The following is a 26,994-nucleotide window of genomic DNA, read 5'->3' on the forward strand; positions in this document are numbered from 1 at the left end:
GGAACCAACCCACACAGGGTTAAAGTCATGGACTTTGTATTGGTCGTATTTTACTTGATTTATTTCAGACCTTTCGTCGATGTACCTTTAGTAGAAAGAGACGTTCACATCGACCACAAAGTTGTTCGATATAGGAAATTGCTGGGGAAAGGCCACTTGATCAAAATGAGCCTTGGCCAGGCTTCTGGTTGAAGCTTACGGTAGCACATATGCATCTGATTCGCGCTCAATATTGGTGTCACTTTTTTTTCATGAATACACAAAGCTTGTGTATCATTCACTGACAGAAGAAGAAGAATAAGTACATAAGGTACAACACATGACACGAACGCAGATAGATGTGAAAAGTGGCGGAGCCAGGAAAAATGAGTGAGGGGGGCCATAGTGTTGTTAATCCTTGTTGGCAGGGCCAGCCCACTAGATTACACTATTTTAACAGCAAAAAATCATATATTTACATGCATATTAGGCCTAAACCAGTGTTGTTAGGGGGGCCAGGGCCCCTGCTGGTCCCCCTGTCTCCGTCATTGGACGTGAACATAGTGTCCGAGCAGAGAGACTAGAGATGCTCAGCCAAACAGAGGGGACTAACCCGAGTCAAGAGCGGCCTTGCCAAACCAAGAGAACTCCAGCATCCTGCGAGCCAAAAAATCGAGGACACCGCGAGCGAGCCTGGCGCCACTTTGGATTCGAGATTTCGCTCAACACTGCTGCGTGGTTTGCTTTGTGGGACTGTCCAGTTTGACGCGCCGTGGAACAGTGCGTCGCACAGCGGCAACTTTTCCAGTAGTAGTAAATGCCACCTGTGTCAGATATGCATGCATCGGGTAGAGAGACGATGCAGACGACTGGTGCCACAGGCTCACAGCTGCATCATCATATCTCTGCGTCGGGACACATTCATCATCTCTAAGACTAGAAAATAAGGAGACAGCTCGTCCGTAGCCTGAACTGAAACGCGTAGTAAATTACTCCAAAATGTTGGACATGGACAAATGTTGGGGTTGTTTACTTATTATTATCCTTCGGGAAACCAGGCTACAAATGTTGGCCACACCTGCAACACAAGTTGTGTGATACAAAAAGGTTGTCACGAGCGGTAACAAACAATTGAATACCTCATGCACAATACTCTACTACTGGGTATCCCTGAGTCACGTGAAGAAGAAAACTTGATCGAAAGCTGGCTGATTGATTGCAGGCGCACTGCACATGCCCCTTCCTGCAGCCGCAGCCGCACTGATGGCCAACCACCACCCCTTCCGCTCTGCGCTATCAATACCATCCCTCTCCCTGGCCCTCTCTCTCTTCTCCACCTCTACTAAAAAATCTCTAGCTTGGCACTGTTTGTTCCTGTGTGTAGACACCGCGAAGTGGACGAGCTCACGTGACACGTCCATCGCGGTACGGTACGTATGTATCGTCAAGAAATGAAACGAACCAATCAGCAGGGCGGTGGTACTACTACTAGTAGTATCTTTGTGAGCTCATGTCGTCCTTCTCGTGGCCATGGCGACGCCGGCGAGGTCGCCGCCGTACTCCTCCAGCACCACCAGCAGGTTGCCGCCCGGCTTCAGCCACGAGCGCGGCACGTGGTACCTGCACGCACACCATTTTTATTTTCATTTTCTCACCCTCGTAATAAGGGAAAAAAGGTTACCCAGTCGTGCAAACGGGGTGAGTGATTGCTGTCCGGGCTTAGTACAGTACCATCTCTGGGAGAGCTCGCCGCAGTTGGAGCGGCACTTGTCCTGGCGGTACGTCCCGGCGTAGCTGCACCGGCCGCAGCCGCCGGAGGGGGCCTTGTACGACCAGTACCGGCCGACGTGGTGGCCGTTCACCCACATCTGCCCCTTCCCCATGCTCCCCATGTCCAGCGCCACCGGGTCGCTCCCCGCCGGCGCGGTGAACAAGGCCTGCCAGACCATCAACACAGCCACAGCTGCCGTCAGAAATGGCGAGACGAAGGAAAACAACCTGATAACTCATGTTGCAAAGGTGCATTATTGTTGCTGCGAGCACTGACCTTGTGCCAGGTCAGTGGCTGCTTGTTACCAGGACCGCCCCACTCCACGGAGGGGCTTCCGGCGACGGTGTGGAGCCCCAGCGACTCGCCTTTCAGGCCAACCTGATATGTCCATTTCTGATGGCTCAGGTCTCTCTTCCCCGAATTTAGCCCGGAGACGGTCACCGGCCCGAGGACGCCGACATTCCACCTCTCGAAATGGTTCCCGTCATTCTACATGTGCAGCAACGCCATATACCAGTGTTACAAACAGCTTCAAATCCAAGGGCATAAATAAACTCAGCTGTGGCCAGCTTACAGGAAGGCCAACTGCTGAACTCAGGATGGAGATCTTGTTGCTCCCTTGCCACATCTTCACATGCCCGTCATACGTCAGCTTCGGGTTGTTGTAACCGCCATAAACAGAACCTGCAACACAAACACAATCATCCAAGGTCATCACATTTGGTATCTTCCTGTGATGGTGCAACGTAATATAGATCTATGAAAGTGTTGGTACCGTATGATTTTCCGTTGACGAAGACTTGCATCGAGTGCCCAGCGGAGTAGATGGTGAGCTGAGGCCACTGGCCGTTCTTTGCGAGCTCATTGGCACCAATGTTGACGCTGCGACAAATGTAAAACCAGAGTTTGAGGAATGTTCAAGGGTTCAGATATGATTAGTCGAAATCGCCCATGTCGACTATCAAGGTCGGTCAGTCACTCACTATGTGGTGTACCACAGGTAGTCTGACTTGTCCCATGTCATGCTCAGCTGCTCAACCAGGCCATTCTTCGTGAAGGCGCTGCCGTCGAGTGAGTTTGTGTCCTCGCTATACGACTGCCAAGCGAACCGCACCACCGGATGCATTTTTGGCAGCAGTGTTGGCTCCTTCACCTGCACGGTTACAACAATTGCTTGTTAGATGATACGCTCCTCTTGCCTAGTTCACAGAGAGGTTTACGCTTCAGGGTTCCACTCACCGTCGCGGTGTTGAAAACCGCTGTTTTGCAGTCCGGCAGAATGCTGATGGACCAAGCAGGGAGGTCATAGTGTCTCCCATTGAACCTGACTTTCACTGCAGCATTCATGTGGTAATTTGACAGGAACGCGGCGCAAGCTCCATTCTTCGACTTGAAGACGTATGCCTGAAGGACAATAGTAGTCACCGAATATGTTTAGTAAATTTTGCATTCCGAGAATGTTGCCAGATTGTTCATGTTGCATAGGGATTTTAACCTTCTCGTAGTTCCCTAGCGACTGGACAGTCGGATCACCAGAGACCAGTACAGGCTCAGCCTGCTTGATGGCCTTGTGCAGGTCCCTCAAGTGACCCCATTTCGGCTGCCTAAGCAAACCTGAGATATACATGTGTAAATTTGTTAGGCGTTCCCACAAGCTATGCCAATCAAGATGATAAAAAAGGGAACATGGTAAAGCTCCAAAAGGCCAGCAGGAATTCCTTTTTTTTCGAGAAGGGGGGATACCCCAGCCTCTGCATCAGATCGATGCATACGGCCATCTTATTAAACCAAATAAGTTCCAACAAGGTCTCAAAGTCTCCTACTGAAAAGTGAACAAAGCTCACACAGAGCCAACATGGGCTAGAAACACAGACTAGCCATATAAAAGACGCCACAACCGGCTGGCTGAAAAAGAGATAGGTAAACTAATTGCCTATCCTATTACATGATCGCCATCCAAACCGGTTTAAAAATGGGAGAGAATTTCACTTCCCGGCCTCTGCACCAACTAGGGATGCATACGGCCATTTTAGTATGAGTACCAAGATAAACATGGTCCTCAGATATTTTTAAATGAGTATCAAGATATTTCTTGATGAGTGGTTTCACCACACACCAAACTTGATCCTCAATAAACGGGGGAAAACCCCTGTGCATCACCTGTCAATTCTAGGAATTGAACTCGGGTCGTTAGGCTGCACAACCGCATGCCCAACCACTGAGCCAAGGCTCTCTTTGCAAATACAGCAGTCACCGCATACCATATTCGTCGATCGGGGCGTCGTAATCGTAGCTGGTTGCGATGAAGGGACCGCCCGCGGTACGTCCAAAGTTGGTTCCTCCGTGGTACTGCACCGTAACATGTAAATGGTCAGAGCAAGTAGAAGCATTCACTGCAATGCCATGGCAGTCGTGACCATGATCCCCTACTCTACTCACCATGTAGTAGTTGACGAAGGAGCCACCCTTCTGTATGAACCTGGCCACCGCAAAGGCCATGTCCTCCACCGGCCGGTGAGGGACCGCCCCTCCGAACGACGTAAACCTAGGACAAAATAAATTATGAATTGTATTGATCGCTCTCAGTGTTTGAAATATGAATAATATGAATATTGCATTTGGATTGGTATGAACAAGTATGATCGAGGAAACGTACCACCCGGTCCAGGCCTCGGTCCACATGGTCGGCTTGTTCTTCTTGTTTGGGGTGAAGTAATCACAGTAAAAGCCATTGCAAGTGTTAATCTGCCATGATCCAGAAAGGTGAGAATTAATTGGAAAAGTGGTCAGCATATAATTATCAACACATTTATTCAACACCAGCCACACCACCAACAAAGGTTACTCTACAAGTACTACTACTACTCCTTATATGTGTACCACGGGGTCTGGGGCGTCTTCTTGTTTGCACATCACCCATGGCACGCCGGTGTTGGTCGCGACAGCCATCTTGGCAGCCCAGTTCGCATACGGCTTGGCGCCGCTGCCCCCGACAGACTCCATCGGCCCAAACTCGTTCTCCACCTGCACAATTGGCCAGAGAGACTATCAATCACTAGTCCACTTCTTATCTGCACTGCAAATGGCAATGCCACTGATGGAGAGTCCCCGACTTCCAACCTGAGACATGATGATCGGACCGCCTTGCCATTCGAACAGCCTCTCGGATTTCATCATGGACACAATCTTCTCAACGAACCTCTGCATCTCTGCCTACAATGACCCAAAACATCACACAATTAGGCACAATTTCTGGTAGAACAAATTAGACACAAATTGTTCATGCTTTGAGATGAAACTAGACACGATGTTGTGAATGATGGGCGGGATCAAAAGGTTTTGGTCCGGTGAGAGTGAGACGTCACCTTGAACGGGCCATTGTCTGTCCTGAAGCTGATGCCGGGCACATACTTGAGCCAAACAGGAAAGCCACTGCAACAAACACAACAAACAAGACTTGGTTAGCATATACAGTAGGAGTAGGAGCATATATGCAACTAAAAGCTGCCAAAAAATGTAATAGGAGGATTGGATTATGTGTGTTTAGTTTAGTTTAGTACCCAAAGTTCCACTCGGCGCAGACGTAGGGGCCGATGCGGAGGTGGACGTAGAGGCCGGCCTGCTTCGCCAGCTTCACGAACCGGACCAGGTCGTACCGGTCGCTGAAGTAGTACTGCGCGGTTCATCCAAGAACCCGTCAGCCATGAACTCGCAGCGGCGGCAGCAAGAAATGCAGAGCAAACGCAGGCGAGGCGAGTACTCCAATAATACCTGGCCCTTCACCGGCTCGTGGCCGTTCCAGAAGACGTAGGTCTGGATGACGTCGAGGCCGCCGTCCTTGGCCTTCTGGATGAGCCCCGGCCACATCTGCAGAGCGCGCGCGGGTCACGGGGCAAACGACACAAAGAAAAATCAGAGCTAAGTCGGCACCGGGAGGGTGCATTTGGGCGCGGGAAGCGATAGGCGGCGCGCCGGCCACCGTGGGTGTCCGGCGGCGGGGGCGGGGGTGTGCTTACGGGCGGCGTACCTCTGGTGTGCTTCTCGGGTAGTGGATGGAGCCGGAGATGAGGATGCGGCGCCGGCCGTTGATGAGGAGGGAGCGGTGGTCGTAGGAGACGGCGGCATTGGCCGAGGAGGCCGCGAGGGAGAATGCCACGAAGGCGGCGAGCAGCAGGCCGCCGCCGGCGACGAGGGGCGGCACCATGGCCAGCCTTGGTTGGGGCCACGCACGCGCCTCTCCGCTCCGGCAGCCTCCCTTTCTTTGCGTGCGGCGGCTCAGTTGCTGGCTTTGGGGGAAGCGAGTGAAGTGCGCTTCTTGGAGCGGAGCGGCGGTGGCAATGGGAAGAGGCGTGGGGGACTGGAGGGAGAATTAATCGAGCGAGGGTGGCAAATGGCAACTGGCAATGGCGCAGTACAAAACCTCTGCTTTGCGTCGCTTTTTTAACTGCTTCTTACGCCTTCATTGATGTTTTTGCTTTTGCCGCCCCGGCCTTTTGGATGGCCACCGCGTAACTGTGCACGGGAGCGAGTCAGTGGAGAGCAGAGCAGAGGGAGGGGACGCCGTGCGCGCGAGGTTCCATGGAAGTAGTCACAAGAGGTGAACGGGAGGATGGGGGATTGGTGCGTGTGAGCTCACTCCACTCAGCGGTGTGGGAGGGGCAAATCCCGGTTTGGATTTTGGAAATCAATACCGCGTAAAATGCTCAATTTTGGACACCCTCTTTTTTGCTTTGCTTTGTAGTTGGGTTGTCGGAAGTGGTGTCGTCTTTCAATCGGAGTGGGTGTCTTCGGGGTCTACACTAGGCTCGTTGTCTGCAACAAGCTGTGGTCTTTTTGTATTTGAAATTATGTCTTCTATAAAAATATGGTATGCATTCGTGTACTTTCGGAATTTATTTTTTTTAAACATTTTAAGACTCTCTTCTCTAGTTTAGAGCATCTATCATAGGACCGGGGAAATCTGGGCACTATATGTCCGTAGAGGCGTCCGAAAATGTCCGCGGATAGCACTAGCCTGCCCCTCCAACCACAATTAAAAATATTCTCTAATCCATACAAACATGTACTGTCGATCATTACATACAAATAATGAATAGCATATACAAATAAAAATTATTCACACATAAAAGTACATAGTTCAAACACAAAATTTGTTCATAATGCTTAACTGTAACATAATATACATAGTTCATTGATTTTTAAAGTGAGTCCACATGTGCTTCATGATATCGTTCAGAAGTTGCATGTGCATCTGTTGATCTTAAAGTTGTCTATGGATCTCAAGAAAGTTGGCATCATGTTCTGCCTCTTGTTTCGGGAGGTGATACGTATCCAACGTATCTATTTTCTCAAACACTTTTGCTTTTATTTTGGACTCTAATTTGTATGATTTGAATGGAACTAATCTAGACTAACGTTGTTTTCAGTCGAACTATCTTGGTGTTGTTTTTTATGCATAAATAAAAAAATTCAAAATTGGAGGAAACTTGCTTGATATATATATATATATATATATATATATATATATATATATATATATATATATATATATATATAGACACACACACACTGGAGCAAACACATGCCAGAGAGGGCCACTGATACCTCCTTTTAGTGATCTGGTAAAGGAACAAAAAGTATTACAGAGGAAGGTTCTCTTGAAGCAGTGGTTTCTAGCAACCTTTCGTTGAAGGATTAATTCCAGCTTTTGACTGAATCAATCAAGCAAATTGTGATTTAACACTTATAACAAAAGGAGGTATGGATAGAAGGTCTTAATGCTTACAACCATGTATTTGTGTTGGGACCAAACATGATCTTAATTTGTGCGTTGAAAGTCACCAATAGAGAGGTGCTTGTTACGAACCGAAGTGGGGGGTGTCCAAATAACATTTTGACCGGCATGAGCCCTGCATCAAGAATCAGTTGTCCTACTGCAGGCCTTATCCGTCGCGCAGGGTTATCTCGATAATTAAGATTATAATAATCAGACAAGAGTTTTGGGTGTTTAATGACTAAACGTCTTGAATCCCCAAGGATTGGATCTGTATTAGCATACTAACCCTTCTGGCACTAGTGTTTAGAATAACACTTGCCCTTTGCCTCTTCGTGGCTCGATCTCCATGATCCTGGGTACTTGCAGGGATGAAAATCACGGACACACTTGCCCTTTGCCTCTTCGTGGCTCGATCTCCATGATCCTGGGTACTTGCAGGGATGAAAATCACGGACAAGTCAAGACACATCTATGAAAAAAATTATTTCACACATACGAACGTTAATTCAAAGTCCTTCCGTTGATCCCCCACAACAAATACAGAGGGTTGCCAGACCTATGCCTCAACCCATACCTTGCCGAACTACTCACACATGGAGATCAGATCGCAAGAAGAACACATCTTGAAGATTGATTGATTGAAAATATATCTTACAATGGCTGCCTTGTGTGATTCACGATTACATGTATGAACTAGAGGAAGATGGAATATGGTCGTGACGGCGACTATGGAGATGGAAATGGCGGCGACTAGGGTTGATGAGAAGGGATGAAGATGGTTTTGTTCTGACTTCGCTCGACGATGTTTTGTTGACATTTTGACGTGGTCCCCATTATAAAAGTTGTTCAGGTGGACAAAAGGAACCTCGGTATCCACATCATACGATCGCTCGTGTGAGTACTTGCGGTCGTATGAAACGTCGTCTTTTGCACTGGCTTCTCTGGTGCGCCTCCTGATGATTTCTTTTATCCCCTATTCCACTCATTCCCTTGTTCTCACATGATTTCTTTCATTCGTAGCCCATTTTCTATGGAAACACATCAAAGAGAGGATTTGTCAAATCATTTGCATTCATTAGTCATTATTAGCAATATCAAAGCGAATATCTCAGTTTTAATAAAATATTTTGGTTTAAACAAAGGGTGAATGAGTGTAAAAATATCGCTCACCAACTTTCCCAAGCTTAAATTGATCGTCGAGCAACACAGAGAGAAATCTGAACCATAAGGAACTCAGTTGTTTAGAACAAAGTAACGAGAATGTTTTGGTTAACTTACACTGGTACGCGTTGGTCCTAAACAAATGGTTTTTAACCCCTTTCCATGACGGTATTTGGAACCGTCATCAAGTGAGTGTGGGTGATAGGAGGGTCCTTCCCACACGACCCAAAAACCATCGGGAATATGCCCTTCTGGCACACACGCTCTGTAAAATGAGGTCGTGTGCGATCGGCGAGCGCTCAAATATGGAAATACGTACAGTAGAGCTAAAAAATACAATTGTACGCAAAATTATTTCCGCTCGCAAGTACATCCCACACAGTCAGTCCCCGCTAAACGTTTACGTTCGTATGTACATCCCACACAGTCGCTCCAAGAAAAACGTTTCCGTTCACAGGTACATCACACACAATTTTTCCCGTTAAATCATTTGTGTTATTGAATGTATCACACACGGTCCGTAGAAAAAACTGTGTGACAAAGACTGTCCATCACACATAGTTTTTATGTGGTAAATGTTTGCGCAAGGTGGTCTAACGCAAACAGTTTTCAAGAGAAAGTCGTGTGTGATTGTTCATTGACCCAATACGGTTTATTCCTAGAAACTGTGTGCGTTGCGTTAGGTCATCGCCCACGGTATTTTTTCAACAACCGTTTACAATAGCAAAACCCAATTAGCAGGCTAATTGCCCTATTATTAATAATCCATTTATTAATCTAACTGGTATTCATATTAAGCACATAATGTATTTCATCTCCATATTAAGAAAGTAGAATTTCATAATTGAAATACATTAGAGTACAACATGATATAGCTTCAGCACTTAGCTACCCCATTACACAACTGCACCAACACCAAGTTTCACATGCAACATGTAGAACCTTTCGAAATTAGCATCATAGACGGTATATAGACAGATGCATCTCATCTAGAAAACTGCTGAAGCAGAAGGCGAATATTGAGCCTTTATTCATGTTGAAAGTCTTTGCAACTTTAGGCCAGTGCCTGTGGATGATTGACCGTCCGTCCTTCGTCCTCTTCAGGAACACTTCAATATTGAACCGTAGGTGTTGTATGAAAACCTTCCTCGCCTCTGACCATAGAGGTGGGTTGAGAGGTAATCATCAGTGAACTGCTTTGGAAAAGCCTGAAAACAAGGACGTGCATAAATATCTTCTCTATATTGGAAATGGGGCAAAGGAATAAAAAAAGACAAGTTATAATAGTTAGTACCATCTTGTAGTGAACTGATGTCTTCTTCATTGTGAAAACAAATATCTTGTTGTTTTTCGTCGCTAATTTTTTTATCCTAAAAATCTTTCTGAGTTTCTTGATTTGATTGATATTCATGGACAACTCATTTCCTCGTATGCAAAAAGGGTCGAACAGTGTGTCCTTGGGTGAATTTCTAGGTCCCATGCAAGAGATGGGAATGAAATTCAAACACCAGGGCACTGTTGATTGCCGGCAAAACGTTGAGATGCCTAGTTTTTAAATTCTAGTAAATCCAAAACTCGTATGAAATTCATGAAACTTGGCATGCTATCATGGAGCGACATCAAACATGTCGTGGTGAAAATTTTGTCCCATTTGCGGCAGGTTCGGGTATAAGCTTCTCACAAACCAGAGCTTCTCACAACAAGCATGATGGTTTCGATAGGGAACGTACCACCTTTGGGGACGGGATGATATCCGTTGCCTCTTATTGCTTTCAAAAAATTTATAGTGACAACATAGAACAACATGAGTGTTGTGTTCAATCTTGAAATTTTTGGGGTTCGTTTGGCCCTTTTTATGCATTAACTGGGTTTTCTAGGCATTTTATGTGCATAATTCAAATTTGAACTACAAGCACATGCTCCAACGCACTAAGGTTGGTTGAAAAATCACATGTGTGTCCTTGGGTGAATTTCTAGGTCCCATGCAAGAGATGGGAATGAAATTCAAACACCAGGGCACTGTTGATTGTCGGCAAAACGTTGAGATGCCTGGTTTTTAAATTCTACTAAATCCAAAACTCGTATGAAAATCATGAAACTTGGCATGCTATCATGGAGCGGCATCAACATGCCGTGTTAAAAAAATTGTCCCATTTGGGGCAGGTTCGGGTATATGCTTCTCACAAATCAGAGTTTCTCATAACAAGCATGATGATTTCGGTAGGGAACGTCCCACCTTTGGGGACGAAACGATATCCATTGCCTCTTATTGCTTTCAAAAAATTTCTCGTGTCAACATAGAACAACAGGAGTGTTGTGTCAATTTTTGGGATTTTTCGGGGTTCGTTTGGACATTTTTATGCATTAACTGAGTTTTCAATGCATTTATGTGCATAATTCAAATTTGAACTACATGCACATGCTCCAATGCACTAACGTTGGTTGAAAAATCTAATCTGTATCCTTGGGTGAATTTCTAGGTTCCATGCAATGGATGGGAATGAAATTCAAACACCAGGGCACTGTTGATTGCCGGCAAAACATTGAGATGCCTGGTCTTTAAATTCTAGTAAATCCAAAACTCGTCTGAAATTCATGAAACTTGGCATGCTATCATGGAGCGGCATCAACATGTCGTGTTAAAAAATTTGTCCCATTTGGGGCAGGTTCGGGTATATGCTTCTCACAAACCAGAGCTTCTCACAACAAGCATGATGGTTTCAGTAGGGAACGTCCCATCTTTGGGGACGAGACGATATCCATTGCCTCTTATTGCTTTCAAAAAAATTCTCGTGTCAACATAGAACAACATGAGTGTTGTGTCAATTTTTGGGATTTTTCGGGGTTCGTTTGAACATTTTTATGCATTAACTGAGTTTTCAACGCATTTATGTGCATAATTCAAATTTGAACTACATGCACATGCTCCAGTGCATTTAAATTGGTTGAAAAATCAAATATGTGTCCTTGGGTGCATGCTTAGGTCCCATGCAAGAAATGTGAATGAATTTCAAACACCAGGGCACCGTTGCTTGCCGGCAAAACACTAAGATGCCTCGTTTTTAAATTCTAGTAAATCCAAAACTCGTCTGAAATTAATGAAACTTGGCATGCTTTCATGGAGCGGCATCAACATGCTGTGGTAAAAAAATTGTCCCGTTTGGGGCAGGTTTGGGTATATGCTTCTCACAAATCAGAGTTTCTCACAACAAGCATCATGGTTTCGGTAGGGAACGTCCCACCTTTGGGGACAAAACGATATCCACTGCCTCTCATTGCTTCCAAAAAATTTCTCGTGTCAACATAGAACAACAAGAGTGTTGTGTCAATTTTTGTGATTTTTTGGGGTTCTTTTGGACATTTTTATGCATTAACTGAGTTTTCAATGCATTTGTGTGCATAATTCAAATTTGAACTACATGCACATGCTCCAGTGCATATAAATTGGTTAAAAAAATCAAATATGTGTCCTTGGGTGCATGCTTAGGTCCCATGCAAGAAATGGGAATGAATTTCAAACACCAGGGCACCGTTGATTACCGGCAAAACATTGAGATGCCTGGTTTTTAAATTCTTGTAAATCCAAAACTCGTCTAAAATTCATGAAACTTGGCATGCTATCATGGAATGGCACCCGACATGATGTGGTATTTTTCGTGTCCATTTTGAGAGAAGGCGCACTCGAATAATAACAGCCAACAAAGGCATTTTGAAAAAATAGCTGCCACTTTAATATCTCAAACGTTTGTATAATTCAAACCGTGCGCGTTCTGTTAACTATTCACGTGACGCCACGTGTCTTGGTTTTAATGGTTGTAGGACGTGCCGTGCGGACAGCTGCTTGACCTTGACTGAATGGGAGGCGTGCGAGCGCAGTCCTGGTGCGCAGGCTCACCGAGAGGCGTGCAAGCTGTCCTCCAATGCGCAGGCTCACCGGAAAGCGTGCGAGCTGTACGTTGCACAGGCTTACTGGGAAGCGAGCCCTTTGACTTCCATGGCCGCCCGCCTTCCTCTCCATTAATGGCGCCTGAGCCGCTGTTTAATACGGGCGGCCTTACTGTTCGCCTCCCATTCCCCTCACCCCCGCAGACCTCCACCGCCATGGCGCAGAATGATCATCTGCCACTAGTCTTCAAGTTTGGTGAAGTCGACTCCGAGCCGAAGGAGATAGAAAATAAGGAGGAATGGGGCCTCATGGACATGGCCTAGAACAAGCTGGCCGTGGCGGTTGCTACCCCCGCTCTCGTCCCAGCTCCCATCCCCGCGCCCGCGCCAGCGACCATCCCCGTAGCATTGATGGGCTGGTCGCCGAGCACTATCGCAGAGCTGGAAGCCGCTGGCGTCAGCGAGGTCTCCGCGGACCCGCCTGAGCTCGTGTACATGCCAGTGCTCATGCTCGTGCGCGCCCCTCCACCCACTGTGGAGCCGGCCCCCGTGCGTTTCGCTGCACCCGCCGCGCCCGTGTGCGCCCCTCCACCCACCACGGCGTCGGTCCCTGTGCATTTGGGTGCACCCGCCACGCCCGTGCCCGTGCGCCCCCCCCTCAGTGGCATGGGACGCTGCAATCGACCGCTACCTCTCAGCGGAGCCAGTTGCCGTCCTCCCGCGCCCCACCCGTTGATCGCGCGACGACATGATGTTTGATTTACAAGTGAAGAACATTTTGTGCTGCCTTGAAAACTTCAACAATGGCGTCCCGGAGGACGACAGCGACGGCACGGCACGCCGCCTCCGCCGCCGCCGGAAATAGTTTTTTTGGGGTTTAATACTGTATCTCGAATTCTCGATCATATGAATATAAATTCGCAGTGTGACTGAATGAAAGATATGGTTTGAACGAACTTGCGTTTTTCTCTCTTAATGTACATACTTATCAAATGATTTTATTTTAAAAAACTTCAATGGTTTTTAAATATAAAACACTCATCGCAACGTTTTAGTTAGAACACCCGTATGCAAACCGACAGCTTCCCGAGGAAGCCAAGGGAAAATGTGGCGAGCAGGATTTCTGCATCCCTTCAACACAAACGGTTGTTTTGCATGACCCGTGTGCAACCACGTACAAACAATTGGGTAAGATTTGCATATCTGTCATTTTGGGTATGTTGCCATTTCTCAAACTAGAAAGATTGACATTTGTTTATCTAGTAACATTGCCATTTGTCAACCTTGTAACACTGTGATTTGTCAAAATATGCAGTTACAAATCACTAGCACTATCTAATTTTTGCAACTAAAATCACTAGCACTGTCCATATGGACACCACTAGCAGGCTGAGTTCATGGACGCATATGCAAATGTACCATTGATTACATACAACAAGTCATCAACCCACAACGACAATGAGGATACACGTTGGATTATAGATCATTTCCAACAAAACATTCTAGTAAAGTTTTTCTCACACAACAAATAACAAAGCGATGAAATGAACTTCAGCTCAACCACTCGTCGGCGTTGGAAACGCTTGCTTTGAACCAGAAGTGATTCTCTGGGAAGGGCCAGCTACTGTCAATCTCGAGACCAATGCAGGACTGATCATCGAGGCTGAAGCAGCCTATGTCAGGATCCATATTGGGATGGTAGGTAAGCATAGTAATGTCCGAGGTATAGATACAGTTGCTTCTCATAAATGGTAGTAACGCTGTGTCAACAGCAGCTGGATCGCCTTCCACCATCATTGGATTGTTTTGTCCAAGGAAGAGCGAGTTTCCTCCAAGACTTTCAATATTGAACCAGGGAGAAGGTGTTGGCGCTAGTACACTAGTATCCATCCGGAATACCCTGCAACGGATGTTGGAATAGGTCCGGAGATTGCGACCATACGAGACAACACCTGCTTCCTTAGTAAGATGAGCAGTGCCCCGTATACAGACAAGAAGAGGTGATCCATCGGAATAAGTTGCCAGGAGCCACTGAGTATATGGGTCCTTCTCGTCCTCATGCTCGTGAATAAAATTTTCAAGTATAGGTGGTGGAATGTTCACAGGACCTTGGAAACACAAGAAGGTTAATTAGTAAAGAGAAACTAGCTAACCCGCATGCATGTGGATGAAACAATTATAATTATGGTGGAAGACAAACGTACCGAAATCATGAGGATTCCATGCAAAAATAGTGCCACGAGTGGTGGTAGCAAACACAAGACCCTCGTATTGAATTGCATCACAGTACTCATCCGTGTATAAAAACTGATTTTTGAGCAATATCCATCGAGTCGAACCACGAAGGACGACAACAAGCTTGTCGAAGATAGCGACAACATAAGCATTCCTATAACCCCAAGAGCGCTTGAACTCGACAAATTGCTATCTTCCGTAGACGACAGTCAGCGTGATCGTATTTGAACTCACGTAGAATACTGGTGTACTCAACCTCTAGGCAGTCGTCTGAGATTTTTCGAAGTGGAACCCGGTGACGAGTGTACACATTCACAAGTTCCCACTCATAGTTGTACCCAGTATAAACAACCCAATCTCCATTTACGCCTGCCCAAGCCTTGCACTCAAGCGATGGCATCTTAACATCATACGTATCATTATCAAGCGACATCAACTTACACAAGGCGAGGCTTCCCTCGTCCCCGCGCCAGTCAGCAGGGTCACGGCGAAGAAGATAGGGGAGATCAAATCGCTCCTGGACCCTTGGGTTCCTTGTAATGATGTTATTAGTTGAGTCGAGAATGGTCTTGAACGAACCTGCCATGCTAGCCGAGGTGATGATGTTGCACCGATCAATGAGTTCCTCCACCGCGTCATCATTCAGATCGGGGCAAGAATAACGGGGTCGTTTCCAGCTTGTTCCCTCCATGGAGAAGACGATCAAACAATGGTGGAAGGAAGAGTGAAGGCAAATGGAGGAGGGAGGAAGAGCTAGCGTGCTACAGCAATTCCAAATCGAGAGGGAAAGGCGAAGAGTCAGTGGACGGTTTTCACGGTACACGAAGAGGCGCCTGGGGATAAAACGGTTGCCACAGAGGTCACACACTGACGATAATGGCCGAGTGAACCGCATGCAATCCCATCGCACAACACACACGTCTTGTTAAGTTGAACCGTTTCTGTTCTCTTGTGTCAACACAAATAGTTCATCCGAGTGAACCGCATGCCGTATATCGCACACACCTTGATCTGGCTGGCCGTTTCTTTTGTGTTGCCTAATCACAAACAGTTCATCCGAGTGAACTGTATTCTGTATATCGCACACACCTTCATCTGGCTGCCCGTTTCTTTTGTGTTGCCTAATCACAAACAGTTCATCCGAGTGAACTGTATGCTATGTATCGCACACGCCTTCATCTGGCTGCTCGTTTGTTTTGTTCCTCCTCATCGCAAACAGTTAATTGAACTGAATCGTTTGCCCTTCATTACACATGCAACTAAAATCTGAACCATGTTTGATGCATCCTCCATCACAAACATTTTCACCTTTTTGACGGTTTTCATACACCACTGTTTGCGATTATTGCATCGCACACAACTTCTCGAAGGGTCTCTGATCGTAGTGTCACATTAGCAGCATCCTGCAGTAGTGTGGGAAACTGCAATATGGTGACTGCCGTTGTTGCAGCTTCAGCGACGCTCACCTCAAACGCACTCTGCCGCTCCAGACGACCCCTCTCTAAGCGGTGGTTCTCCTCGTAGATCTCCTGATTCCTCGCCTCTGAGGCGGCATATTCCGTGGCGACGGTGGCGGTAAGGCTCTTTGCATGCTCGACGAGGCGCTCCTCCTCCTGCAGGAACTCGGTGTAGTGCGCAAGGTCGCTGACGCACATGTGGGCATCCACCTCCGCCTCCCGCCTTCGGGCGGCGGTGGTGGAGTGGGTGATGCCCCCGACGGTCGATGGTGGGCTGACGGCCACGGCGACCACCTCTCGCCTTCGGGCCGTGGTGGCGGAGCGGGTGATGGCCACGGTGGCCGGCAGTGGGGTGGCGACCACGATGGCCACCTCCCACCTTCGGGCCGCGGCGGCGGAGCGGGCGATGGCCCTAGCTTTCGATGGTGGTGTGGCGGAAACGGCGGCCGGCAACAGCTGCCGACGGGCACCGGCGACGGAGCGTGTGGTGGGTGTTCCGTGCACACCCAACAGGGACGCCACGCGCACTACACTACGCCGGGGATTGCGCCGCCGCCGCGATGTAGCCTCCCAGCTGGAGCCGTCCTCTGATGACGGTGGAGTGGCTGAGCGACGACGATGGACCGGTGCCAATGGCGATTGTGGGAGAATCAGACGAGATAAGCTACAGGAAGCACTACAAAAAAGACACTTCTGTGATGATACATGTTTGTCACAGTAGGTCACATTTTCTGTCATGCATGTACATCCATGACGATTTTATGACAGAATCAAGATAGTCATACTTGTGCTATCGTAGAAGTGTTCCATGACATTACCAAAATTATCATCACGGAAGTGTCCACTTCCATGACGATAAATCGCGCGTCATGGAAGTGCTTTCATCAAGGGTGATCGACACGTGGCAACCACCGTAACGGGTCGCCGTTAAGCTATCGGGTCCGGTTTTGGATCCTATAACCCGCTAACAGCCCGAACCAATGAGGATTTTCCACGTGTAAAATTCTCATTGGCCGGAGGAAACACGTGTTGGCTCACCGTTGGGACAGATGTCATCCATTCATTGGATAGGAGGTGCCTATGATACGTTGACACATGGCACGACCCAACAGAGGCCCATTCCGGTGAAAAGGCCGGCCCGTTTGACTTGGTCAAAAGGTAACAGGCCGGCCCACGGAAAGTGTGTTAACGGCCTATTCATATATAGCCTATTTACGGCCCGCTAACTCACGACCCATTATGGCCTGTTGGAATTAAGTCCAGTAGCTTCATCTGGGCCGTCCAATATGACTCCAGCCCATTGTAACTTCCAGCCCATGTATGGCCCATGATGTCTTTCGGCCCATACGAGGCCATTTGTAACTCTTGGCCCATTAACGGCCCGTGGTGAATCTGGCCCGCAATGAACAGTGTACCCCTTTATGCCCATTAACGGACCATTATTCCATTGGGCCGTTTCCAACCCGTGATATCTTTCGGCCTTCTCAGGGCCCATTTATTCTTAGGCTCATTTCCAGCATTCGGTTACTTACAGCTCGTTATTGACCTTTTCTGCTTGTGGGCCAAATTCAGCCTGCGGTTACAATCGGCTCGTTAATCCGTTGGGCCATTTTCATAGCGTCATCAAATACGGCCGATTAACGATGACCCATTATTGTCGTCCCATGAACGGATGATTCCAAATCTAGCCCGCTTACGGCCCAAAATGCGGTCTGTTATTGGCCCATGTTTGGCCTATCGATCATATGGCCCGTAGAAGGCCCATTGTTTCTACGGCCCGTAGAAGGCCCATTATTTCTACGGCCCATAGAAGGCCCATTGTTTCTACGGCCCATAGAAGGCCCATTGTTTCTACGGCCCGTAGGAGGCCCATGGTAACTACAGTAAATATGTAGCCCATGGTTATTGTGGCCTAGTTTTAAAAAATAGGTTATTGCGGCTACTAGCAAACCGCGGAAAAAGAACTGCACTGACTACAAGCAAACAAATAAACAAGACAACAAGGAAATAAATAAGCAAGCAACTTACGCTAGGCTATCACGGCTATTACACATATTACATCCACTAGGCATCAAAGTTCACCACCAGTGCAAATATAGGGAACAAAGCAGCATATCATATACACTGGTTGTCAAAGTTGGTGACCAGTGCAAATAAACACCGCAGCAAAACAAGTCCAGAACTGAAACCACTTAAGAAGAGCTCAAGAATCAATATCCTGGGTACCCACAATGCCGGCAAGATGCTTAGCAAGCTTATTAACTTTCTCTTGTTTGGCGCTTAAATCCTCCAGCACTTGTTGTTGCACCAGAAAGTATGCATCTGAATTCTGCAGGGACTTCCTCAGTCCTTCGGCTTCCTGTCGCATAACATTTGATCGATGTCTTTCAACTTGAAGTTGAGACTCAAGAAGCCGAACTGATTCAGGCAGCGAGTTCGAAGAGCTGGTGCCAGCAGTAGTAGCCAGTAACTCGAACACTACATCAAGACGGGACTTTGGGGTTGTCTCAGTGTCTTCAATATAGTTTTTATCAGCTTCTTGGAGACCAACAGGGATATCTCACTATCTTGAACCTTATCTGCATTACTTTCTTTACCATTGCATAACAGGGTACTCTTCTCAAATATTTTATCCGAGTTCTAAAAGAGAAACAAACAAACACACACTGGTGCACGAGTTCTAAAAGAGAAACAAACAAACACACACTGGTGCGCGCCGGTTCTAAACAAACGGTTTTTAACCCCTTTCTACGACGGCATCTGGAACTGTCGTCAAGTGAGTGTGGGCGATAGGGGGGTCCTTCCCACACGACCCATAAACCATCGGGGATATGCCCTCCTGGCACACACGTTCGGCAAAATGAGGTTGTGTCCGACCGGAGAGCGATCAAATACGGAAATACGTATAATACAGCTAAAAAATACAATTATACAACGAAATTGTTTTGGGTCGCAAGTACATCCCACACAGTCAGTCCCCGCTAAACGTTTCCGTTCATATGTACATCCCACACAGTCGCTCCAAGGAAAACGTTTCCGTTCACAGGTACATCACACACAATTTTTCCTGTTAAATCGTTTGTGATAGCGTTGCCATTGCATACGATATTAATAATTTTATCGTTTGCGTTATTGAATGCATCACACACGGTGCATAGAAAGAAACTGTGTGGCAAAGGCTGTCCATCACACACACTTTTTATGTGATAAACATTTGCGCAAGGCGGCCTAACACAAACACTTTTCAAGAGAAAGTCGTGTGTGCAGTGGAGATTGATCGCACACGTAGTGGATCCTAGAAACGTTTCTAATCTCCACGTATATCATAGACATTTCGCTTTCGCAAACCGTGCACAGTGTAATCCCTATTTAATCCATAATTAATCCAATTAATCCCTAATTTAAAAATCACATGTTATGAATTTGAAAGTAGACAATCACTTATTTCATATCCAACCATGTTTATTACAAATATAGGTTCAACCACGAAACCATAATTCAATGCACAAGTACATATACTGAAGAGCTACATAAGCATCAAGTAAAGAATGATGAACCACGGTTGTACTAAATACTGTAAAGAGAGAGGCGAAAGACATTCTGATTGCTGGAGAAGGTGAAGCGGAATGCCCATATTGTGCCCTCCTCCATGCGTAAGGCGCACACGACTCTAGGCCAACCCCTTGTGATGGCTGCCCATCTATCCTTCACTGTCTTCATTAGGACTTCTCGATGCTCATTGTAGTCTGGATGAAATACTTTAACCTTCATTGCGTGTCCACCAATCATGTACTTTGCGAGGTAATCTTGAGTGAACTGCTTCCGGAACCACTGGGAACGAAAAAGATTCAGACATTGTTGTCTAACAACTCATTATGGGCAGTAAAAAGAGAAGGCTGCAGAATTTGTAGTTACCATCCTACAACTCACTGTTGTGTTGGATAGAGCACAACCAAATAATTTGCTTGCCACCATTCGTATCTTTTTGATAATAATCCTATCAGTTTCCTCACTTGATGCTTGTTCATCAATATCTCATTACCCCATACGCAAAAAGGGTCGATGCGTGGATCCTTGCCAAGGGCATATGTACCTACAAGCAACAAGTCAACATTAGAAGGTAACTAGTGTCCAGTCCTGGATCTATATGCACTACATGATGGAACGATGGGGGGAGTACAAGCCGAGGGGTGAAGCTAATCTCGGTGAAAAATGGCGGCCACTCCTGTTGTTCACTACAAGAAATATGCCAACTAGTGACCTTCTGTCAGTGACCCTGGAAGAATTGGTCATAGATCTACAACCATTTGAGATCAATTGGTCAAAATCTGTTCGGGGGGCTCCAAACCCTCAACTATATCGACTATTTTGGTTAGAAAGGTCGTAATTTCCTTACACAAAATGGTCATAAAGCAGACATCACTGGTCTGCTGCCTTATTTCTAGCTGATCACGACCAATATAGATGGTCATAACCTTGTAAATTGTGGTGGATTGCTATGACTAGGCGCCACCTCATCAGTTTTGCCTATGTGTCATGTCCATGTGTCAATTTTTTCCCTAGGTTGTGAAGCAACCTATATTTCTGTCATTCCCAAAATTCCCCAAAAAATCTCATAAATTCTTTGGGTCATATCTTCATCAAATATGTAAAAGTCCTTCCTTGCCTAGTTCAAAAATAATTCAACAATATTAATTTTCCTATTCTGTTCACAACAATACTTTGTGAAGGAAGTGCTATTTATATATTCTTGGTTGCCCTCAAATTTTTTGGGTATTGTTTCCTATACAAATCATTGCCTCATGACAAAATTCAGCTCCATTTGCCTAGTAAATCTTCCTCGGCAAATTTCCAAAGTTTTTTCCCACCTAGAAGCATTGTGAAGGAAGTACCGTTTTTATATATCCAAATGACATGAAAGTTATACAGTTCCTTCATATGCCCAAATTATCACCCTCCTCCAAATTGCAGCTCAGTCAAATCATCTATGTGAGCCCAGGTTCAATTTATATTTTATGGCCAGATCGGGACATTGCAAAGTAAGTGTTATCCAGATCCCTCCTATTACCCTCAAACTTTTTGGGCACTCTTCCATACCCAAATCATTGCTACATGATAATATTCAGCTCCATTTTCCTGGTAAATCTTTCTCAGGAAATTTCCAAAGTTTCTATCTTGAGAGAAGCTTTGTGAAGTAAGTACTAGCTAGGCTTACCCAAATGACCTGAAAATTTATCAGGGCATGACCATACCTATGTAACTTATCTACACCAAATTTGAGCTCATTTCATTTATCCAATTTCTCTCGCTAATTTTCCCAAGTTTTTGTCCAGGGAATAGCATTGTGAAGGAAGTACCACTTTGGCATGTCCAAATGGTAACAATTTTCTACAGTGCTTTCCTATGCCCAAATAACCACCCCCACAAAATTTCAGCTCAATCCATTCTTTATTTTGAGCCCAGCTTCAACATTCATACTTCTGTCCAATGTGGTACTTTGCAAAGCAAGTACCACCTAGGCTCCTCCTTTTTAGCTAAAAAATTGTGAAGATAGTCTTATTAGTATATGATCATCCTCAGCCAAAACGCACGCCCATTGGCCACGTGCATTTCCCGTATCGCTAATCAAACACTTGGCTGCTAATTCATGTTTGAGCATAGTTCGGTCTCCTCGTGAGAATCTTATGTTGTAATTTTCTTCCTAGCACCTGCCTGGGGAGTACCCAACCCCCTAGACATGCCTAGGCCGCCCAGAACACATGGCAACGCCACGATCACGCGGTGGGCATGCGAGTTTACACGCTCTGGAGTTGGGGCCCTCGTCCACCATCCAAACCTCGATGTATCGCCACCAAACTATGTATTTTCGATTAAATAGATACTTATATACCTAGAAATGATTTTTGTAAAAAATAAAGAGCAAACTATAAGGTAGATGCATGTCAGGACCCCGATCCTAAGCCACATCGATCTAGCATGTAACACATCATATCACTTTGCGGCCTCACGCACGGTATTCCCACGGGTGCCACCTTACCTGGCCCGGGACCGTTTGCGCCTTTTGGCTCACGTATATGATAGTGTCACTAGCATCCATATGACAGAGAACCCGGGCCGACATGACTAGTCGTGAACCCAAAGTGGCACTAACTTATAGGGACAGGCATACATGACCCAATGATGAACGTGTCGGTCATCAGCGAGTGATTTCGGGCTGTAGCAACTGGGCTAGTAGGACTCTGGGATTCCGTGCTGTAGCAGGCTAACTGGACTCCGAAAGACACCGCGTGACATTTCCCCGAAGGGAAAGACACAGGATCGAAGAAGGACACATGCCGACCAGTCTAAGTGTTCCAGAGCGGTACCAACTGGGCTAACAGGACTCCAGTAAACCGGGCTGTAGCAGACTACCATGGCTCAGTGGAAGCACTAGACTACATTTCCCCATAAGAGAGGCTACCAAGGATAGACAACTAGGTTGTTGGATCCCACACATACCAAGCATTTGAAATCATACACACAATATGCTCGATATGTGCAAATACAACATGGCATCACAACAAAACTCTAGAACTCAAAGTATTTATTCATTAGGCTCCGAGGAGCCAAGTATTACAAACATGGGTCTCATGACCCCACATACAGAGCATACAAGCAACAAGCACATGCGGAAGCTTAACTTGTCTGAGTATAAACAACTACAAATGTAAAAGGCTGAGAAGCCTGACTATCTACAAGATCCTGCCGAGGGCACAAGATCGTAGCCGAGGTAACAAGCTAAACATCGAAGTCCATGCGGAACTACTAGTGAGACTGAAGTCCCTCTGCAAAAACATAAATTAAGCAAACGTGAGTACAAATGTACCCACCAAGACTTACATCATAACTAACTACATATGCATCAGTATCAACAAAGGGATGGTGGAGTTTAACTGCAGTAAGCCAGCTTTGACTCAGTGGCTATCCTGTACTACAACTGCGGATAACTCTTTTGAGGTGGCGCACACGAGTCCGCATATTCACCATATCAATACACCACTATGGATCCGCTCCCGTCTCCCTACGAGAAAGCCATCCATAGCACTCACGCTTATCTTCGCATTTTAGAGTATCCACTTTCACTTGTCTATGAACTGTACAGGCAACCCAGAAGTCCTTTACCGCGGACACGGCTATTCGAATAGATCATGTTTACCCTGCAGGGGTGTACTTCTTCACACACGCTCTCGCTACTTATCACCATGTACACGTCATGTATCTCGGCAACCTTCAAGCGAAAGCCTGGCGAGGGAGTCGGCCACGACCTAACTAACCACACAAGTCTCTAGTCCAGGTTTATCGCCTATTCAGGTTCCATCCGCGAGGAGATCCGGCTAGGGTTTCGCTCACAACCCCAAAAGATGTGTGCAGGGTTCCCGAGACACCAAACGGGCGCCCGGTACACCGTGCCACGGTGTATCTACCGCATCATAGCCCACCCCTAGGGTCAGTGCTACGCACGGCCTCCAACACATATCCTACAAACACCAGAAACTAGTTGCAACTCCTGGATAGAGATCAAGGCGGTTAATAAGTCGAGAGGCTCCATTGGTTTCGGGCCCAACACATGGTAGTAGCTATTCATGGATCACAAACACAGAACTCGGTTCCTAAGGACGGTTTCAATTAGACAACCCACCATGTACTCCTACATGGCCTCGCACCAGTACCTTTACTAAATCGTGTTCACACACTTAGCTCTCAACAGTAGGACATGTTCACAACTTTCCAATTCATCCCCGATGAATCAGACCTGACACAACTCTAAGCAGTAGCAGGCATGACAAACAAGCATGAATGAGTAGGCACATTAGGGCTCAAACAACTCCTACTCATACCAGTGGGTTTCATCTATTTACTGTGGCAATGACAGGTCATGCAGAGGAAAGGGGTTCAACTACCGCAGCATGTAACAGTTGAATTGTTGTTGTCCTAATGTAGTAAAGAGAGCAGAAGCGAGAGAGTGAGATTGTATTGGAATGAACAAGGGGGTACTGCTTGCCTGGCACTTCCGAAGATATTATATCTCTTCATCAGTGTCGTCGAACTCATCGTCGGAACCACGTCTACTGAGAGGGGACAAATACCGGTAACAGAGAAGGAAAACACAATCAATGCAATGCACAATATGATGTGTGATCATGACATGGCAAAATGAGTGTGTTGGGCTAATGCAACTACAACCAACTGGGTTTGAGTCATTTTGAACCAAAGGTTCAATCCCAAACTCAACTTATGAATTTAAATAGTGCTTTATCATGTTTGATATAAACAACAGGGTTAAGTTACTTTAACATGAATGAAACCAGTACATATGGATAGATTAGATTTTTCTGATCATTTTTCATATATAACTTATTTCATTCTGAGTTATGGTTGAATTTCTATGAATTTTAGAAGTTTTGGACATTTTCTGGAATTTCCTGAATAAGAATAAATCCAGAAAAGCCTATTACTGGGTCAGGATTGCGTCATGCTGACCTCAGCATGTCAACTGACCGGTCCAGGTCAAACCTGACTAGCGGGACCCATTGGTCAGTGACCCAGTGTCAGTTAGTGACACAGACATGTGGGTCCGGTCAACGGCCACGTCAGCGAGGTCAACGCCGACGCGTGGGGCCACTGTGATTAACTTAAACTAAACAGGGGTTAAACCATGGTTAGTTAAGGGCGTGGGGTCCATATGTCATCGACACGAGACACTAACTAAACGCGATTAGCACCTAAACTAATGGTGCCATGCCAGCCACCTGAGTTTCGCCGCGACGACCACGGCCGACGGCGGAGGTGCATTGTGTGCTTGCTACGGAGCACCATTCGATGCGCGGTTTGCTCCTACGGGTTCCTGGGAGTGAGGCGCATCCAAAGCAACAAGCGGCAACAGCTGGGGTGGCCGGAGCTGACGAAGGCGAGCTCTTTTGCGGCCGCCGGAGTTCGGGCATCGACGAAACCGATGATGCAGCGCGCGGGGAAATCAGTAGTTAGTACCTATGGGTTCTATGCGTGCTCACGAGGCCAACGGGCACATGCACGGGACCAAAATATCAGCGGAGCCTCGTCGGCGACGAGCTTGTGCGGCAGCATGCTACGGTCAGCAAGGGGGCAACGTCTATAGCAAGCAAACGAAGCAGAGGAGAGGGGGGTTCGACGTAGGGGCTCACAGGGAGGCGACGCAGTAGGTCAGTGGGCTCAGGGGCGTCCTTGACGGCGCGAATCGACGATGAAGAGCTCGGGTGCCCGATGTTGAAGACGACCGCGATGATGATGAAGGAGGGCCTCCCGGCGTCCTGTAGCTCAATTGGAATGCCGAGGAAGTTGCGGCGGTGCTTCTGGACTCGGGTTAGGGAGAGGGGTGGCCGGTGACCACGGGAACGACGATCGGCGTCGACGAGCTCCGTTCAAGAAGAGAGCAGAGGAGGGGGAAAGAGAGAGCCGCACAGAAGGGATAGGTCAAGGGAAACCAGGCGATTGCGTGGCGTCCAAAGCGATGTCGGGGAGGCGGCGGGAAGCAGGAGGTGGCCCGGTGCGTGGTCGCGCGCGTCGAGCACCCGCCTCTCGTCCTCCTGGCGAGAGGAGGGTGATGACTGGCAGTTGGGCTCAGGTGGGCTACACAAGAGCTGGGCCGACTACAGTAGCATGCCGCCAGGTAAGCAGGTGAGTTCTTCCGCTCTGTTTCAATTATGTTATGTTTTCTTTTTATTTATTTATTATTTGCCACTGTTTGAAAATCAAAATGACTTCAACTAGTGCCAAAGATTCCTCTAAATATTTTTATGTTGCACATTGGTCATTTCTAGGTGCACATAAAATATTTCAGGGCTTTTGAAAATATATTCTTATATATTATGAATATAATTCCAAGTCCAAATACAGTAATGATTTAAATTCAGTGCCCAAAATATTCCTTAGAAATGTTCCATACTTTTGGTTTGGATCAAAACCATTGCCAAAAATATCAAACATCAAGGCGGAGCATTTTGGGTTCATTGAATGCAATTTTTTTAGCTGGACCTAATTGAATTTCAAAGTGCTAGGGTTTGAACACCCCCCCATTTCAAGTTTCTTTGGAATTTAAACATGATGCATCACTCTAATGCAAGCACTGACTAGGGTTGTGACAACTCACCCCTACTGAACAAGAATCTCGTCCCGAGATTCAAGATGTGAGGTAAGAAGACAAAGGGGACACAAAGTCAACACAATCTTCACGATCCAGGTTGCACTTCATAAAGGCATTGATTCAATCACCATCTTTGTCTCGTCATCTTGCTCTAAGAACTCCAGCCAACATGACAACGAGAGGAAAAGGAAACTCTAGAAGGATCAATCTTCTCGAAGATTGAACAACTCAGGATCAACTTACGGGATGAGCCATAGAAACATCTCTCGAGCTGAGACACGAAGCACACATCTAGAGGGATGGAGTGGAACAGATGACGAAGGTTCACTAGGTAGACAACAATTCCACACCTAAGAGGGTGGTGAACGGTTGTCAACGTAGCGAGGATTTGAGTTGCCATGATACCATAACGAGACACCTTAGGGAAGGATGACTCGTAGAATTATCCCTTAAGTGGCAAAAAGAATTACTTTTGATCCAGAGATCAATAAAATTCTCTATACCAGCCTAGGGCAAATCTCGAGTAATCGTTTGAAGGAGTTTGAAAGAATGACATACTCTGACTAGAATG

The 26,994-nt window shown here is 46.6% G+C and overlaps 1 protein-coding gene across 1 annotated transcript; it reads right to left on the bottom strand.

Moving 5' to 3' along the window:
• Nucleotides 1–942: 942 nt before the first annotated feature.
• LOC125512430 (beta-galactosidase 4) lies at nt 943–6,298 on the bottom strand. The gene is made up of 17 exons (XM_048677530.2): nt 5,778–6,298; nt 5,522–5,617; nt 5,311–5,423; nt 5,116–5,182; nt 4,871–4,963; nt 4,631–4,774; nt 4,407–4,495; nt 4,190–4,295; nt 4,012–4,099; nt 3,246–3,364; nt 2,990–3,154; nt 2,734–2,903; nt 2,526–2,632; nt 2,325–2,434; nt 2,027–2,239; nt 1,711–1,916; nt 943–1,599 (listed from the first exon to the last, which is right to left on the bottom strand). Exons 1-17 carry the CDS (start codon nt 5,952–5,954, stop codon nt 1,488–1,490), a joined length of 2,175 nt encoding a protein of 724 aa, XP_048533487.1. The 5' UTR covers nt 5,955–6,298; the 3' UTR covers nt 943–1,487.
• Nucleotides 6,299–26,994: the final 20,696 nt, after the last annotated feature.

Source organism: Triticum urartu, chromosome 6A (genome assembly GCF_056163025.1).
Source record: "Triticum urartu cultivar PI428250 chromosome 6A, HENAU_Tu73, whole genome shotgun sequence".
Taxonomy (NCBI): Eukaryota; Viridiplantae; Streptophyta; class Magnoliopsida; order Poales; family Poaceae; genus Triticum; species Triticum urartu.

Coding starts and splice junctions, on each gene's coding strand:
- LOC125512430 (XM_048677530.2), bottom strand. CDS start 5,954: ATGGTGCCGCCCCTCGTCGCCGGCGGCGGCCTGCTGCTCGCCGCCTTC. Junction 2,633..2,733: donor TACCTGTGGTACACCACATA/GTGAGTGACTGA, acceptor CATTTGTCGCAG/CGTCAACATTGGTGCCAATG. Junction 2,240..2,324: donor GTTCAGCAGTTGGCCTTCCT/GTAAGCTGGCCA, acceptor CTGCACATGTAG/AATGACGGGAACCATTTCGA.